At 33.4% G+C, this 14,868-nt stretch overlaps 1 protein-coding gene and 1 long non-coding RNA gene across 2 annotated transcripts in view; both read right to left on the bottom strand.

The window, feature by feature from the left end:
• LOC145938205 (uncharacterized) overlaps window positions 1-14,868 on the bottom strand; it is a 180,039-nt gene that overhangs the window by 82,337 nt on the left and 82,834 nt on the right. The window lies entirely within an intron of this gene.
• LOC145938131 (uncharacterized) lies at window positions 6,899-12,548 on the bottom strand. The gene is made up of 4 exons (XM_083041533.1): window positions 10,485-12,548; window positions 10,188-10,259; window positions 8,217-9,956; window positions 6,899-8,045 (listed from the first exon to the last, which is right to left on the bottom strand). Exons 1-4 carry the CDS (start codon window positions 12,546-12,548, stop codon window positions 7,002-7,004), a joined length of 4,920 nt encoding a protein of 1,639 aa, XP_082897659.1. The 3' UTR covers window positions 6,899-7,001.

The following is a 14,868-nucleotide window of genomic DNA, read 5'->3' as shown; positions in this document are numbered from 1 at the left end:
CTTTGCATAAAAGTTTTATTTTTTTTTTGTTTTTAAATCTTCCCATCGTTTAAATTATTTTTGTGTGAAACATTTATTATTTTATTAAAAGTATTTCGTGTCGCCAGTGAAGAAAAATTAAAAGGTGAAATATTAAAACGACCCAACTGGCTAAGATGATCTTTATTAATTCGACATAAAACAAGACTACGTTTCGACCTTTGGTTCAGGTCCTTTTCAAGTCTAAAAATTTCTATTAAAAAAATTACAAAATTATAATTATTTTTGTCCGTTATTTTTCATATTTTGAACATTAATTTATTTAATTTTAGACTTGAAAAGGACCTGAACCAAAGGTCGAAACGTAGTCTTGTTTTATGTCGAATTAATAAAGATCATCTTAGCCAGTTGGGTCGTTTTAATATTTCACCTTTTAATTTATTATTTTTTTTAGTCTATATACATATATACATATATACGTCTATATTCGCTCAGAAAACGATCGATTCGATATTACTTGTTTAGCATTGATTGTGGTTTTGCAGTTCATAACGGTCTAACACTAATGATGAGTATCCATCGGTTTACGTTAATGGCCATTGCTGTTAAGCATCTAAGCGCATACGTGGATTATCAGACTATTAGCTAATTTAGATGCGAAATGATCGATAAGTACGCAATTACATGTCTGTGACATCAATGCGTTCAGCTCAAGAGATATTTTTATTATTATTAGTTTATGTGGTTTATTAATAATTTTCGGCATTTTGCGTATATGTTATTTATGAAAATTTATAAGATTATAATATTTACACTATATATGTTGTATTATTACGAAGATGGAAATGATTAAAGTAGGCATGTAAACTTGAGGCATAGCTGCAGGCAAGTTTTCTCAGATTACTTAAGAAAACATGATTGAACCAATAATTAACTTGTCTCAAGAAAGCTAAAGCGACTGATGTAATTAACGCAGGGAATATTTATAAAACGTTTACCTTATAATGTAAGATCTTAAATACTTAAAAACGTAATGTATACTTAAAAAGAGGAATTTAAGGATTGAATAAGACTGAAGACTTGACGATCGTGAGTTATTAATTGATTGTTCATTGTTTTTTTTTCTTCTTTTTTGAGAGGGAAAGAGATTCTCTGTATTAAATATTGCGTACTAACATTAAATTAAATCGGATATTTTAAATTCGATTATCAAAGAATTTAAATATAAACGTAAAGTTGTGTTTTTTCAAACTATAGTTCTCATATTGATTTCACAATAGCCGAGTATCTTGTTTTATTCATGCCATTTTACAGTGCTGAGAAAAATAGGTTAAAATAGAAAAGAATAAAATATTTTAATTTCATCAATTGATTATAAAAGCTTCGACTGAAATAATATTTTACATTGTAAGTATTTAACACACATATAGTATAGTTCAAATAAAAATTGTATTATTTATATATATAAATACTATTTTAAGTTGAATATTATTTTAAACTCATAAATAAATCGATAATAATATTTATTGCATTTATGCAAACTATTTAAAATATTTTCTAATATTTATACATGAATCATTTTCTTCATGAATGCTCATTTTTTTCAGTATACATAGGAATTTTTATTATTAAAATAAAATAAATGTAAATAATATTAAATAATATATAATTAATGTAAATGAATAATAAATAAAAATAATTAATATTAAAATAATTATTTATCAATTTCTAATGATACAATCAAGTTTACATAATTTATTTATTTGCTTTTCATAAAACACTTTTTTTCAAATATTGAGTGAATGCAACTGCAAATGTTAGATATTAGTTGCTTATCATATAAATAATATTCATAATATTTATTATAAATAATATTTTGTATAGAATATATATTTGTTGAATATTTCTATCAAATTTATTTCAAATTTTTCCCAGCACTGCCGTTTTGAAAGAGATCTAAACGATGGTTATTTTAAGGCGGAAATTATTTTGCCGTTCTCTTCCATCATTGCAAAATTAAATGCAGGTGCAGCTTTATATGTATATCGATAGCTAAATCGGTTTAATCGGTTTTGCGAATAAGATACGTGAGTAGAGAACTCGTTGATATCGCAAATATTCGATTGTTCTGATTGTTTGTTCTTCTTTTTTTTTTTTTCGCGAAATTGCATATATAAGGCCCCAAGATTAATTCATGGAAGAACGTCGTATCGATTTGCGCGGAATCGAGTAATGGATAAACTATTTTAAGCGCAACCTCGCTCGCGTAAGTTTTTATATTTCATACGCCGTATTCACGATGTTGTCTATCTTCGATCTGAGAATGTGGAGCGAGAGTCGTTGCCAGAGAACAAGATTTTAAATTACAACGCCATAATGGTTGTATCCTGCTCGCCGCGAGATAGATCATCTAGTAAGTTAATTCCGAGGCGAATCTCTCGTATAATTAGAACACGCGAGAAGTGAATCTCTATAGAGAAGGGTGAAGAGTAAGCACCGGAGGTGGTGCATACATCTCTTCATCGCGCCTCGGTGCAGTAGCGAGTGTGATTCCGAGGTCGAATCGAGGCCGAATTTTAGTCAACGGTGCAACTATATCGGTAGATATGACAGGTGGAGCGCGCGAGTACAAAGTGACTATTTCCTTCGACGTTATTCGAGATTTCAGTTCCGTTATTCGAGATTTCAGTTCCAGTATTAGCCGCCTATATATAGGTATGTACGAGCTCTTTGTATGCCGGTACATATGTGCATATGCAGGGCTCCGCTATGCAACGCAGCGTGATGCAGTCGACGGGAGAGATTTTGGAATTATATCAGGATGACTAGATTTCGAATTTCTCTTTCTCTTTCCCTCTCGCCCTCTTTCTCTCTTTCGCGATTGGCTCACGTGTACAGTGAATCGGAGATAAATCAGAAATTCGCGCGCGTGCCTCGACGCATATCGATCGTTCGGTACGTCGACTTATTCTGCGTTGCAAGGCAACCTGTTGATGTTTCGCGATCGGCCACAATAGCCGGCAGATATAGGATCGATTTAACGACAAGGGCAAAAAAATCGCACGGCGATATGTTGCACGCGTTGTGTTCGCGGATTACGTTGACGCGTTCGTGGACGCGCATATGCCTGTTACTTTGACAAATATGTATGTCGAGAATTCCCATATCTAAACATTATGCTCACCGGTGAAAAGCAGCGCGCACACGCGTGCGGGAAACATCACCCGGGATTGACGTAATGTCGTAGAGGCTGGCTAGCTGCTTCGTCGACAATAACTCAGGATTTGCCGACGTAGGACATAAGCCTTTACGCGTGAACGCATACAAACGCGAACGGGAACAACGGGAGGAGGGTAACGTATGAATGCTAATATTCAGAAAGCTTTGCCACGGATCGATTCGATTAATACCGCGCAGATTAATTCGCCCTGATTTGATTGTTATTCGCAAGTAAGCGTAAATAGAATGACACTAATAATTAATTAATGATTTGCTATTGCGCAGTCATTGTTGACAAGCGCGATGCGTTTATTTTCTTCGATACGACGTGTCATTTGGTTTATTGAATTATTTGTCATTACAAAAGTTCCGAATTTTATGTATCAAATATCTTTTTTAAATATTTATTCAACTGCGCGTTATTATTACGTTTCTATGAATTATTATGCAGGATATTTCTCTCACTCGCAATCTTGAGCGGTTTTCATCGCGCTTATAAATGCAAAATTATCGAAACGAAACTTTGCCAACTAATAATTCATTATAAGTGTTTCCGCCGCGTGTAATGTGTGTAATTTATGATAGACCGTGAACCGTGAGAAATAATTAGCAACTTACGTCTTATGTCTATCCCGTAGTTAACCGGGCAATACGCCAGTATTAAGTCACTTCGTTTCTATCACTAACTCATTTGTTTTATGTCTATTTTCGTTTTATGATATATTTACGATAAATGTTTTCGTACGTTATATATTTTTGTCATTTTGAAATATATTTATCTTTGTACGTGGGTGGATCGTACGTGCTGTGATATTTTTATTATTTTGAATCACATCTTTACTTTGCCGAATTATTTTCCTTTTTTATTATTTTGATCACAAATCATCTCTATACTGAGAGAATTTTCTCTTAGAATTTACCCTGAAAATCATGGTAATCGTGGGACAATATGGACAGAATTTCATGAGAATTTTTCTGATTAATATTTATCACAATAAAAATAATATCTATCACAATAAAATATAAAATATGTTTGATTAATTTTACTATGCAGTTTAGTAAAATTAATCAAAACATATTTTATATTGTATTGTAATTTTATATTATATTGTATTGTAATTATTTTTATTGTGATAAATATTAATCAGAGAGAGTAAAATTAATCAAACATATTTTATATTGTATTGTAATTTTATATTATATTGTATTGTAATTGTATTGTAATTATTTTTATTGTGATAAATATTAATCAGAGAAATTCTCATAAAATTCTTTCCATACCATATTGTCCCACGATTATCATGATTTTCAGGGTAAATTCTAAGAGAAAATTTTCTCTGTGTAGTTGTAGATGGATTGCACGTGTAAGGCACAATTTCACGATTGATCATATTCGCGTTTTCTTGTTTCTTCTTGTTAAAAGTTTATTACTACTTGTTATCCAACGGGGACTTGATATCAGGTGAGGCCTTCTGGGACCAAATGGTCCTTTTCGCTTTTATTTCAGTCATCGTGCTACGACAAGCGCAAATAAAAAAAGGTATAAAAGACGCGACGGAAGATTTCTGTGACGATCTCTCGGGAGGTCTCGGGTCTAACATAATATATAATAATAATAAGTTACCCTTATCGTAACTCATTTTCTAAATATATGTATATATACATTTGATCACCGAAACTAGTGGTAGGAATCTTGCGCGACGATTACGCAAATATCACGTCATATTTTACGTCATATTTTACGTATTATATGTATATATAATCTGCTTGACAATTATATGATCAAAATAATCGTTGAGACCAGATTAAAAGTATTGGCGTTCTGAGAACCTATATTCTGTATTCTATTGTTTTGTGAGATAAATGAGATAGATAATGATTAAATTGCAATCAGCGATTTATAATATACGAGATATTAATCTAGGCACCTACACAGTTTAATACGATGATTGAAGTTGGTTAATTATTGTAATTAATTCAAAAATCTGGAGACAGTACCGAAAAAGTCGATCTTTGCCGTCACAGTATTAGTTCTGTAATGCTAGAATGTGATTTGTGAATATTCAAATGGCTGAGAGATGATTTGATAAAATTATTAAAAATTCTTTAAAATTCTCTAGTATACTATATTATAAATCACGCACACACACGTACACACATTTAGATGTCACACGCTTAAATCACACTAAATTTAACGACGGATTCTTTAGTAACTTTGCAAATTTGTTTTATACAAATTTTAAAAGTTTAAACATCTCTTGTCAATTTTTTTAACATGAACATGGCGAAAGGAGGAAGATGTAGAATGAAGAGTAAAGAAACAAAATGTATAAGGGTGAGATTTTTCTAACGCAACAACAGATTGTCACGCTATAGTGTTCATAAAAATCAAAGTGCACTCGTGAAATAAATAACAAGCTTATTGGCGATTTAGGTGAGTTTAGGCGCATTACATTTAGATAAAATAACTTTAGATTTTTTTTTTTAATTAGAGCCGTGCATAGATCCATATGGTCTGTTGCGTCGCTCGATACGGTAAATACGTTGCCGTATGCCAGCGTATTTTTTCAACGCCATTTTCAGACCTTATCTACCTAAAAAGTCGCCCACACAGAGCGGTAGCAGAAGCGGTTGGCGTTTTCGTAGGAGCGTCACGACGGCGGGCGCCTCCGGCGGGCACGTGCACCAGGTGATCGCTAGTGCCGCCGCGACGGCGCAAGCTAGGATGCAGGCCGAGCAGGGTAGCATCGGCGAACTACGTGGTTATCACAACCTGCGTTCCCGTAGGCACACCTTGGCCAACGTACGGTGAGTGCCACGATTTTTCTCCTCAATTTTTATTCCGATGAAACGTCTCGATTAAGGTAGCAAACATATGTCTGAAAGATGTCGTGCACACGTCTGAGAGATGTATTTCGAGATTTTCAAATATCTTTTTCTTTTGAAGTTTTGCGCCGTTCGACTTCTATATGTTTTAATAAAAATCATTCTTCGAAAAATATTAGTATTAGAGCGAAAGAAATCTTGCCTCTATGTACAATTGTACCAATTTATTCATTATGCGGATGATTAAATAATGAGTTGCTCAAAACATTTTAAACCACATCTATAGATTAAGAAATTATTTACTTTGAATTTAACTGATATATTTTGTACAATACCATGTACATGCTTTTGAAAAAATAAATATATTTGATTTTATTTATTGTGTGTGTATGTTGCAATACAGCAAATGCAAGCAATGCAAAATTAAAAGCATTGAAAAAGCATTCGTTGATACAATGGAATTATTCGTATAGCATTGTAAGAATTATATCATCGAGAATTAATCTCTTCTTTATTCTCTTTTTTTTTTAATTCGCGTTATTTTTCAATCAGAAATCTAACTTGAGAAATTATTATTTGTACATTCCGATTAAATCTTATGAAATATTTTTTTCATTTTTTCATTTCATTTCGTTGTTAGTTATTTTTTTTATTTCTTTTTTCTCTCACCATTATTAATATTATAATAATATAATATATTATAATATTAAATATTATAGCTATCAAAAGTATATAGCAATAGTAATATTTAATAATATGCTATAGTTTATTTTTTATAATTTGTGATAAATTTTTTCTACTGTAATGAATTCATTATTTTAAAATATTATATTATGGTTAAATGGATGAAAGTTTATTAACAATATACATTATAAGATATTAAGATACTCTACTCTCAAATTTTATATCGCACGAATCATACATATTATTATGTGTTTTATATTCAATAGAATAATAATAATCATGCGTGAGAGTTTTTAATCCGCGCAATAACAATTTCCTTTTCTAATTGGCTCTGCGCTAGTTTTCTCCAACTTGTAACAAATGCAACTTGGAGATAATGGTTCTACATCAAATTTTTTTGGACTCTCTGAAATTAATTGCGCATTATCTCTTCTTTTTTGTTCGGTTAAATTAGTCTTTCGCCTAGGCATTTTAGCCAAGCAACCCTGATCTTTTTTCTCGATCTCTCTTTTTCGCGATACCGCGCGACACGATTTATCGATCGACAGCGCGCAGCCACAGCTTTCCTGATCGCGAGAAATCTTTTCGACGATTTTCTCGATGTGATGCTTTTCGTGCGGCATCCTGCCCTGAATTTTCGCTTTACAATCGGGACACAATCTATCGTACGATATTGGGCGATCGATTTTAGGGGGAATAAATATACGCTTGAACGCAGCTACCGCCGGAGGCGTTGCAGTTTTCGCATCAATCTGCGGTCGAACCTTCAATCTAGGTCTCGTCGATGGCGGTGTCGAGATTTTACCGCACTGGCAACAGTTGCAGGCCACCTTTCCCGTTTCGTCGGATCTCTCGCCATAATTAATCGTTCTGATCTCGCGTTCTGCATCCGGTCGCGCTAACCCGGCGGCGATCTTGATAGATCGTAAAAGTTCATCTGTGGTCACTCTCGCGCGTTCTCTTTCATCCCTTATAACTCGGTCGTGGCTAACGTGGCTCGTTTTATCCGTCTGTGATCCGATGTTGGCGGTCGTGACGGTCGATTGGTCCTTTAAGCGTTTGCGCCAGAGCATTTTTCGGCCGGTTATTTCAGGATGGTCGTCGGCGATTTCGGTGCTCGATAGTGCTTTTAACTCGGCTGGGTTTAAATATTCACTAATAATACGTAACGGTGGCGTACGGGGCGGTTTAGGGATCGAAACCGGTTGCGTGGTTACTTGTACGATCTCAGTTTCTACGATTTCGGTTTGTACGACTTTGGTTTGCTCGATCTCGGTTTGAGTGACATTGGTTTGCATGATCTCTAACCGCTGCGCGGTCTTGACTGCTGGTGGTTGCTGCAAGTGAAGAAGAAATATATATTCAAAATATTAGTCAGCTATTATTAATACACAAAATGTCTCAGAACAAGATAGAAAACTGCTTGTATCTTGTGCACGCGTGCGACAGAATTTAATTTATAGAATTTATCGAGATGAAATAAAAGAATGTAGATAATTTTTACTAACCGTACAACATTCTATACAGGGTAATTTCATCGGGGGTACAATCTGCAACAGTTCTTTTTCTTTTATTTGCGCTATGATCAAGTATGGCTGCGCGAATAATCGGGGATCGATTGGTATTGCTGGCATCTCTATTTCGTCCGGTTTTATTTCAGTAATTTTTGGTTCTATTTCGATGAGTTCTGGCTTTTTTTCTTCGACTGGTTCTTTTTCCCTTTTGTCTTCTATTAGTTTCGTGGGTAATGCAATTTTCGCCAATATTTCCTTTTTCTCTACTGACTCTGGTATTTCTTCTTTTTCTCTTTCTTCGAGTAATTTGACAGGCGGTATAGCTTTTTCCAGCATTTCTTCAATTTCTTCGTCTTTTTTAATTTCTGCTTCAGGCACAATTTGTTTTATCATTTTGATTTCTTCTATCTCTTCCATTTCTTTCTGTATCATTGGTTTTCTTACTGGTTGTATTTCAATCTCTTTTTCTGTTATTATCTCTTCAATAGGTTCTTTCACTTCAATTATTTCTTTTACTGTATCCGTAATCATTGGCACTTCGATTTCAATTTCTTTTTGTATTATATCTGTTGATGATTCTTCGATTTCGACTTTTTTTTCTGTTATTGCGTTTAAAATTAATAATTCTTTTGTTCCATTCACAATTGGTGGAGCTTCTTCAGTTGTAATTTTTTCTCTTATTATGTCTAAAACCGGTTCTTCTTTAACATCCACAATTGGAAGTTTGCTAGGTTCGATTTTTTCTTTCTCAATTAAATCTTCGATTGGTGAAACTATTTCTGGCATAATTTTTATTTCTGTTACCTCAACCATCGGTAATGCCTCTACATCTGGTTCTATTTTTGTTATTTTTACATCAGGCGGTACTTCTGAAATCTTCTCCATTTCTACGATTTCTGCTTTTCGTGTTTCTTCTCTGTCTGCCATTTTGTCAACTTGTGGAATTTCTTTCAATTTTTCCATGTCTTTTGCATGTTTACTTTCATTAATTTCTTCTGACACTGCTAATATTTTATTTATTCTTACTTCTTCTGCTATTACTTTTTCTTTTTCTATTACTGCTTCTTTTACTGGTACGTCTTCTACTTTTTTTTCATTGTTTTTTACATGTTCAGATATTTCTTCTTCTTTTTCTATTTCCTGAACAATCAATGTTTTTTCTTTATCTATAGAATTAATTTTTTTATCATTTACTGTTTTAATTGTTAATTTCTTATCTATCAAATCTTCGAATGCTGCGTCTTCCTTAACTTGAGATATTTCAATTTCTTTTGCATTATGTATGATTTCCTTGGTTTGTGTCTCTTCTTTAATTTCTGTTTTTTCGATCTCTATTTTATGCGGCACAGGTTCAATCGACGGGACGCTTTTCAAATCTTTCTTGACGGGAATAGTAGGAAACTGAAAGAAATTTTCTATTGAAACTGCCATAGGAGGCTCCACGCCAACTGATATTTCCTCTTTCGTAAGAGTAGGTAATTCAGCTACTGGTTCTATCGGAGCTTTTACTTCCACTGATGTTTCTTCAGGGCGAGGAGATGGTATTAATGGTATTGATTCATTTTTTGTCTGTGGTTCCATTTTTGTGTCCTTCGGTACTATTAATTCGTCTTGCAATTTAGTTTCAATTATTACTCCTTCTTTCACTTTTAGTTCGTTTTTCTCAATCATCTTTTCCCGCTTATTTTCTGCGATTGTTATTATGTATTCCTCTTCCACTTTTTTAGGTCTTACCTGATAGAATATATATAATTAGATTTCTAATAAATATTGTATATAGCTTAAATACTGCAATTAATTTATTCTCAAATTTTTGCAAATTCTTCTAATCTTTAATTGTCAAATAATGTGCTAAAACTTTTATTGCGCGTTTATATTTATTTATTTATGTTTTTATATACCGCACGCATTTATTCACATTATTATTATTTGTGAATTACGAATCGCATTACCCTAATTTCTTACCCCAACATGAGCGCCGACTTGTTCGATTAAGATATCAGCATCTTTTTTCACTATGTGACAGTCAGGATGTTTCTAAATGTAAAATAAAATAGATGCATTATCATTATTAATATTAAGAAAAGGAAATATTGCATTTATTATGCTATGTATATTATATATATAAAATGTATAATATACTATATATACAATAATATATATTATATACATAATATATTAGCTAAATTATTAATGCACAATTTCTGTATATTTATATAATTGCAATATTCCTTTATTTAAATTATAATACAAATTGTATACCGCTGCTGACGTGCGAATTGTATCGATCATGTCGATCCACAATAGGATCGTATCTCGTTGTAGAACGATGTCCTGGTCGGTTTCGATCTTTCTTATTTCCGGCGCTTTAACGTCATTCGGTATTGTTATCGGCTTATCATCCACAACTTCTTGAATTTCCTGACGCGTTATTTCTCTAACCGGCACATCTATGGTCTCTATAATCTGTTCTTTTGCTTTGGTGACAATTCTCTTCTCGATTTTGACTCCAGAAATCTCATCCGCTTTTTTTTCTTTTTTCTCGACGTCATTCGCTTCTTTTATTAATTCTTCTCGAAATTGCCTCTCACGTTCCGCCTCATCCGCGACTAATTTTTCATCAAGTTTCTTCGGAGGACCCACGCCCAACGCAATCAATTCCTCGTCTGTCATTCCAGTAGGCGAGGATACTACATCGTTGCACACGAAATCAGGCGCGCATGGTTCACCATCTTTATACAGTTCTTCTAACGAACCTAACTTGGTTAAGTATTCCCGAACTTTTTTTAATCTCTGTTGCTCGTAAGTGAAATCTTCTGGGCGAACTACGCTTTCCGCGTCCTCGATTTGCACGAGATCCGCCGGACGATCGACGGCAAGATCAGCCAAGTCGGGTTTGACCGAGACATATTTATCATCCCCGACGAGAGCAACTTCCGCGTCGGCATCGATCAACACGATCCTCGCCAACATTTCCTCATCCACAACCTCGACTCTTGCCAATACTTGTTCGTCCACTGTGTCGACTTTCGCCAATGCTTCCTCGTCCGCAACTTCGACTCTCGCCAGAACTTCGCCATCCTTCACCGTCGCAATATCGTCTACTCTGCCGATAGGCCGATGCACAACTCTAGCCTTTACCATGAGTGCTTTATCCGTCACTTTCGCGAAGTCATCGTCGCGACCTATCGTAGCTTCGACTTTCTCGATACTTAAAAATTTTTCGAGCTCCGCTCTGCACGCGGTCAATCTCGCTCGGCACTTTTCCAGGGCGTCTTCCAGCTCGCATACGCGATCCGCCAGCTGTTGATTCGCCGCGATCTTCATGTTCAGTTGCTCTTGCAACGCGCTTGTCGCGTCGCCTTCCATCTTCGACCAAAGCTCGTCGGCTTGCTGAAGCGTCCTCATGTAAGCTTCTTCGCGACGTTCCAGTTCAGCGATGCCTCGCTTTATAATCACTTCTTCCTCCGCTAATTGCTGCAGTTTCTCCAGGCACTGAATATCTTCGGATTCGATAGACGTCACACTGGAGACTCTGTCGAGCCATCTCTTCTTGCACTGTATATCGCCGCACTCGCCGTATTGACACGATTCGTCCGTCTCCATCGTCTTCTTCTCTATCGCTTCTCGCAGCGCTTTGGCTTCTTCATTTAACCGTTCCATCGCGTTTTTTTGTTCCTCTTGAATCCTCCTGGCTTCCTCGAGTTTTCGTTTTCTCTGCTCTAACGTCGCGAGTTTTTCCGACCAAAGAGTTCGCGCCTCCTCCGTTTTCTTTAACGCCAATTTTCTTTCAGCCTCGACCTCTCGTACTCTGCAATCATAATGACAGCTCGGCGTGCTGTGACAAGAGAGTTCTCTCGTGTCTTTAAATTGTTTCTCCAGAATGCGTCTCATCTTGCAGACAGGTGCACCCTGCGACTTACAGATATTCCATACCATCACCGCCGACATCGAACATTCAAGCATATCCAGGCGTTCTCGCAGATCTCCTTCCATTTTTTCCAATTCCTCTTTACGTTGCTCTCGTTTGCCGATTATGTCGCAGAGAGGACGTTGATGTACACGTTTACCGGTTATTGCCACGTTGTTGATTTTTTCCCGATTTTTAATCTCGCGTTTTGATGCTTCGCATTCGTCTCGAGAGGAATACATCTTGTCAAGCTGATCGACAGAGGTAATCGTGTCTTCTTCATGTTCCCAAACCAATTTATCTTCTTTCTCGATGTCACTAACTCCCTTAGAATGGGATTCTGGCGTAGTCGTCTCTTTTAATATTCCATTATTCTCTTTCACTATTTCTCTTCGAGAAGAATTCATTTCTTTCATTGCGAAATTTTCCTCTACCGATATAATTTTGATTATAAAATCTTTGATTCGGCGAAAGATTGTCGTTACTGTTGCATTTTTTTCGATAATACGCTTCGGCAAACTTTTCTTTTAGATCATCCAATTAGATCATCTAAAGATTTAATGATATCTTCGAAATATTTGAGTATGCCGCGAATTTAATCTATCCATTAAAACGTAGGTTAATTCGTTTGTCATTACATATCTTCCAAAAAAATAACCTACCAACGTAATAAAACGTATAATTGTAATTGCAAAAATTTATATTTGCAATTATAAAATATACATCTATTTGTACAGTTTTGTTGTCATTTCGTTACAAATTTTATTATACGGTTAACAATTTTACGCGAAATAATTGCAAAATCATTTTTCGTTTTTGTGATTATTTCTGTGTTTAAAAATTATGTTAAAAATATATACATTAATCATGTTAAAGGATTTTATGTGATTTCAAACGCGTTTACCTGGCCAACTTGCTCTTGCGTCGTCGTACACATACATTATCTTTGTGAAATCATGTCTCATAACTCATAACTTAATATACGAGATATGCTCGTTGTTCTCACGCGCGAATTACGCATCATATTTTCGTCGAAAATTTACCATCAATTTTGGATAGGTTCCAACGCGACCAGATTCTGTCGGCGGATTGCCACAAATCGTTTATGAGATTTGGCACATGGTATGCGATTACAGCTTTCGATATCCCTCTATCATAAATCTCGGTCATCGATACGAATATATCTATATATCTATTAGCTATCTTGAGTACTGACATGAGATAATAATAATTAAGATCGTATTACTCAACGTTTTCATTAAAATGAGATTTATTTTTCGTATTTATTACGGATATTCACCAAACTATTTTTGTAATATGCTTTACTAAAGTTTTATATGCTTTAACTGCTTTATTTATTCATTTACTTATTTAAACTGTCATAAAATATGAAATTATAGAAATATTTATATCATGACGTTTTATAATATTTTAGTAGTACATATATTTCATATGCAACTTATTAAAATAATTATTAATCATTATTAATAAGTCATATCAAAAACATCGATTGAGAGAATGCTATAATTTGCAGAAAACATTTTTAGATCAACCTGTTTGAGAACATAATGAAAAATATAGTTTATATTTCATTATCTCTCAATTCGAGAAATACAGATAGTTTTCATATTTAATGAAACTTTTCAAGATAGTTTGCCTGGGCAAACTTGTTTCAAGATGAGAAACGCGCTTGAAATGATTTATGAGTAAATCGAAGATTATTAAAGCTTTATAATATGTCAATTTAATTCTTATTTTATCCAACGCTGAATAGATTATCAGGATAAAACTATACTTTTTATATTAAGGCATACTGTAAATAGTGTAAATTATTACAAAATCAGGATTTTCTGTTAATTTATAGAACTTGCAGCATTAATGGATTTCTCTTAATAACTGTATTAAATAATTTAATTAACTTTTATTTTATATTTTAATAAATTTTCTTTGTAATTTAAATGAAAATGTTCGCGAATATATATTTTGAATAATTTTTTTTACTAATTGTTAAACGTTTAATTGAAATAAAATGTACAGTTAGATATATATTATAGGCAGATTAAAATGTACAAATTATTTTAAATATATAAATTACTTTATTTTACTAACAATAATAATATTATATAATAATATTATATAATATTAATATCATATTTGCAAGAAAGTATCCCTTTCTAAAAAGTGCATGCAAAGTCGATTCTCGTATGTATTGTTGCACTATTTTGATTTAATCCTTTAATCATGATGTTTAAATTAATTAATATTGCTTATTATTTATTATTATAAATATTAACTTGTAATATTTTATTGATTTATACTTTTTCATTGACCTATACTACTTACATTTACTACATTATTTTATATCGCCATTTTGGATTTAATTTTTTAATTCATAATGTCCAAATTAATTAATATTGCTTATTATTTATTATTATATTTATTGATTGATAGTATTTTTATTGACTTATATTACTTTCATCAATCTACACTACTTTCATTGACCTATACTACTTACATTTACTACATTATTTTATATCACTATTTTGCATTTAACTTTTTAATTTATGATGTCAAAATTAATTAAATTGCTTATTATTTATTATTATATGTATTGATTGATAGTATTTTTATTAATTTATATCACTTTCATTGATCTACACTACTTTCATTCACCTATACTACTTACATTTACTACATTATTTTATGTCACCATTTTGCATTTAATTTTTTAATTCA

Source organism: Prenolepis imparis, unplaced genomic scaffold (genome assembly GCF_030444845.1).
Source record: "Prenolepis imparis isolate NDT839.2.m4 unplaced genomic scaffold, iyPreImpa1.0 SCAF_7, whole genome shotgun sequence".
Classification (NCBI taxonomy): Eukaryota; Metazoa; Arthropoda; class Insecta; order Hymenoptera; family Formicidae; genus Prenolepis; species Prenolepis imparis.
The sequence above is the reverse complement of the archived record's forward strand: the minus strand, read 5'-3'. Positions and strand labels throughout refer to the sequence as shown.

What these genes read in the sequence shown, in the direction of transcription:
- LOC145938131 (XM_083041533.1), bottom strand. Translation starts at nt 12,548, where the DNA reads ATGAAAGAAATGAATTCTTCTCGAAGAGAAATAGTGAAAGAGAATAAT. An exon ending in AAGTCGGCGCTCATGTTGGG is followed by an intron (nt 9,957 to 10,187) that starts GTAAGAAATTAG and finishes ATATTCTATCAG; the next exon opens with GTAAGACCTAAAAAAGTGGA. An exon ending in CCTGTATAGAATGTTGTACG is followed by an intron (nt 8,046 to 8,216) that starts GTTAGTAAAAAT and finishes CTTCACTTGCAG; the next exon opens with CAACCACCAGCAGTCAAGAC.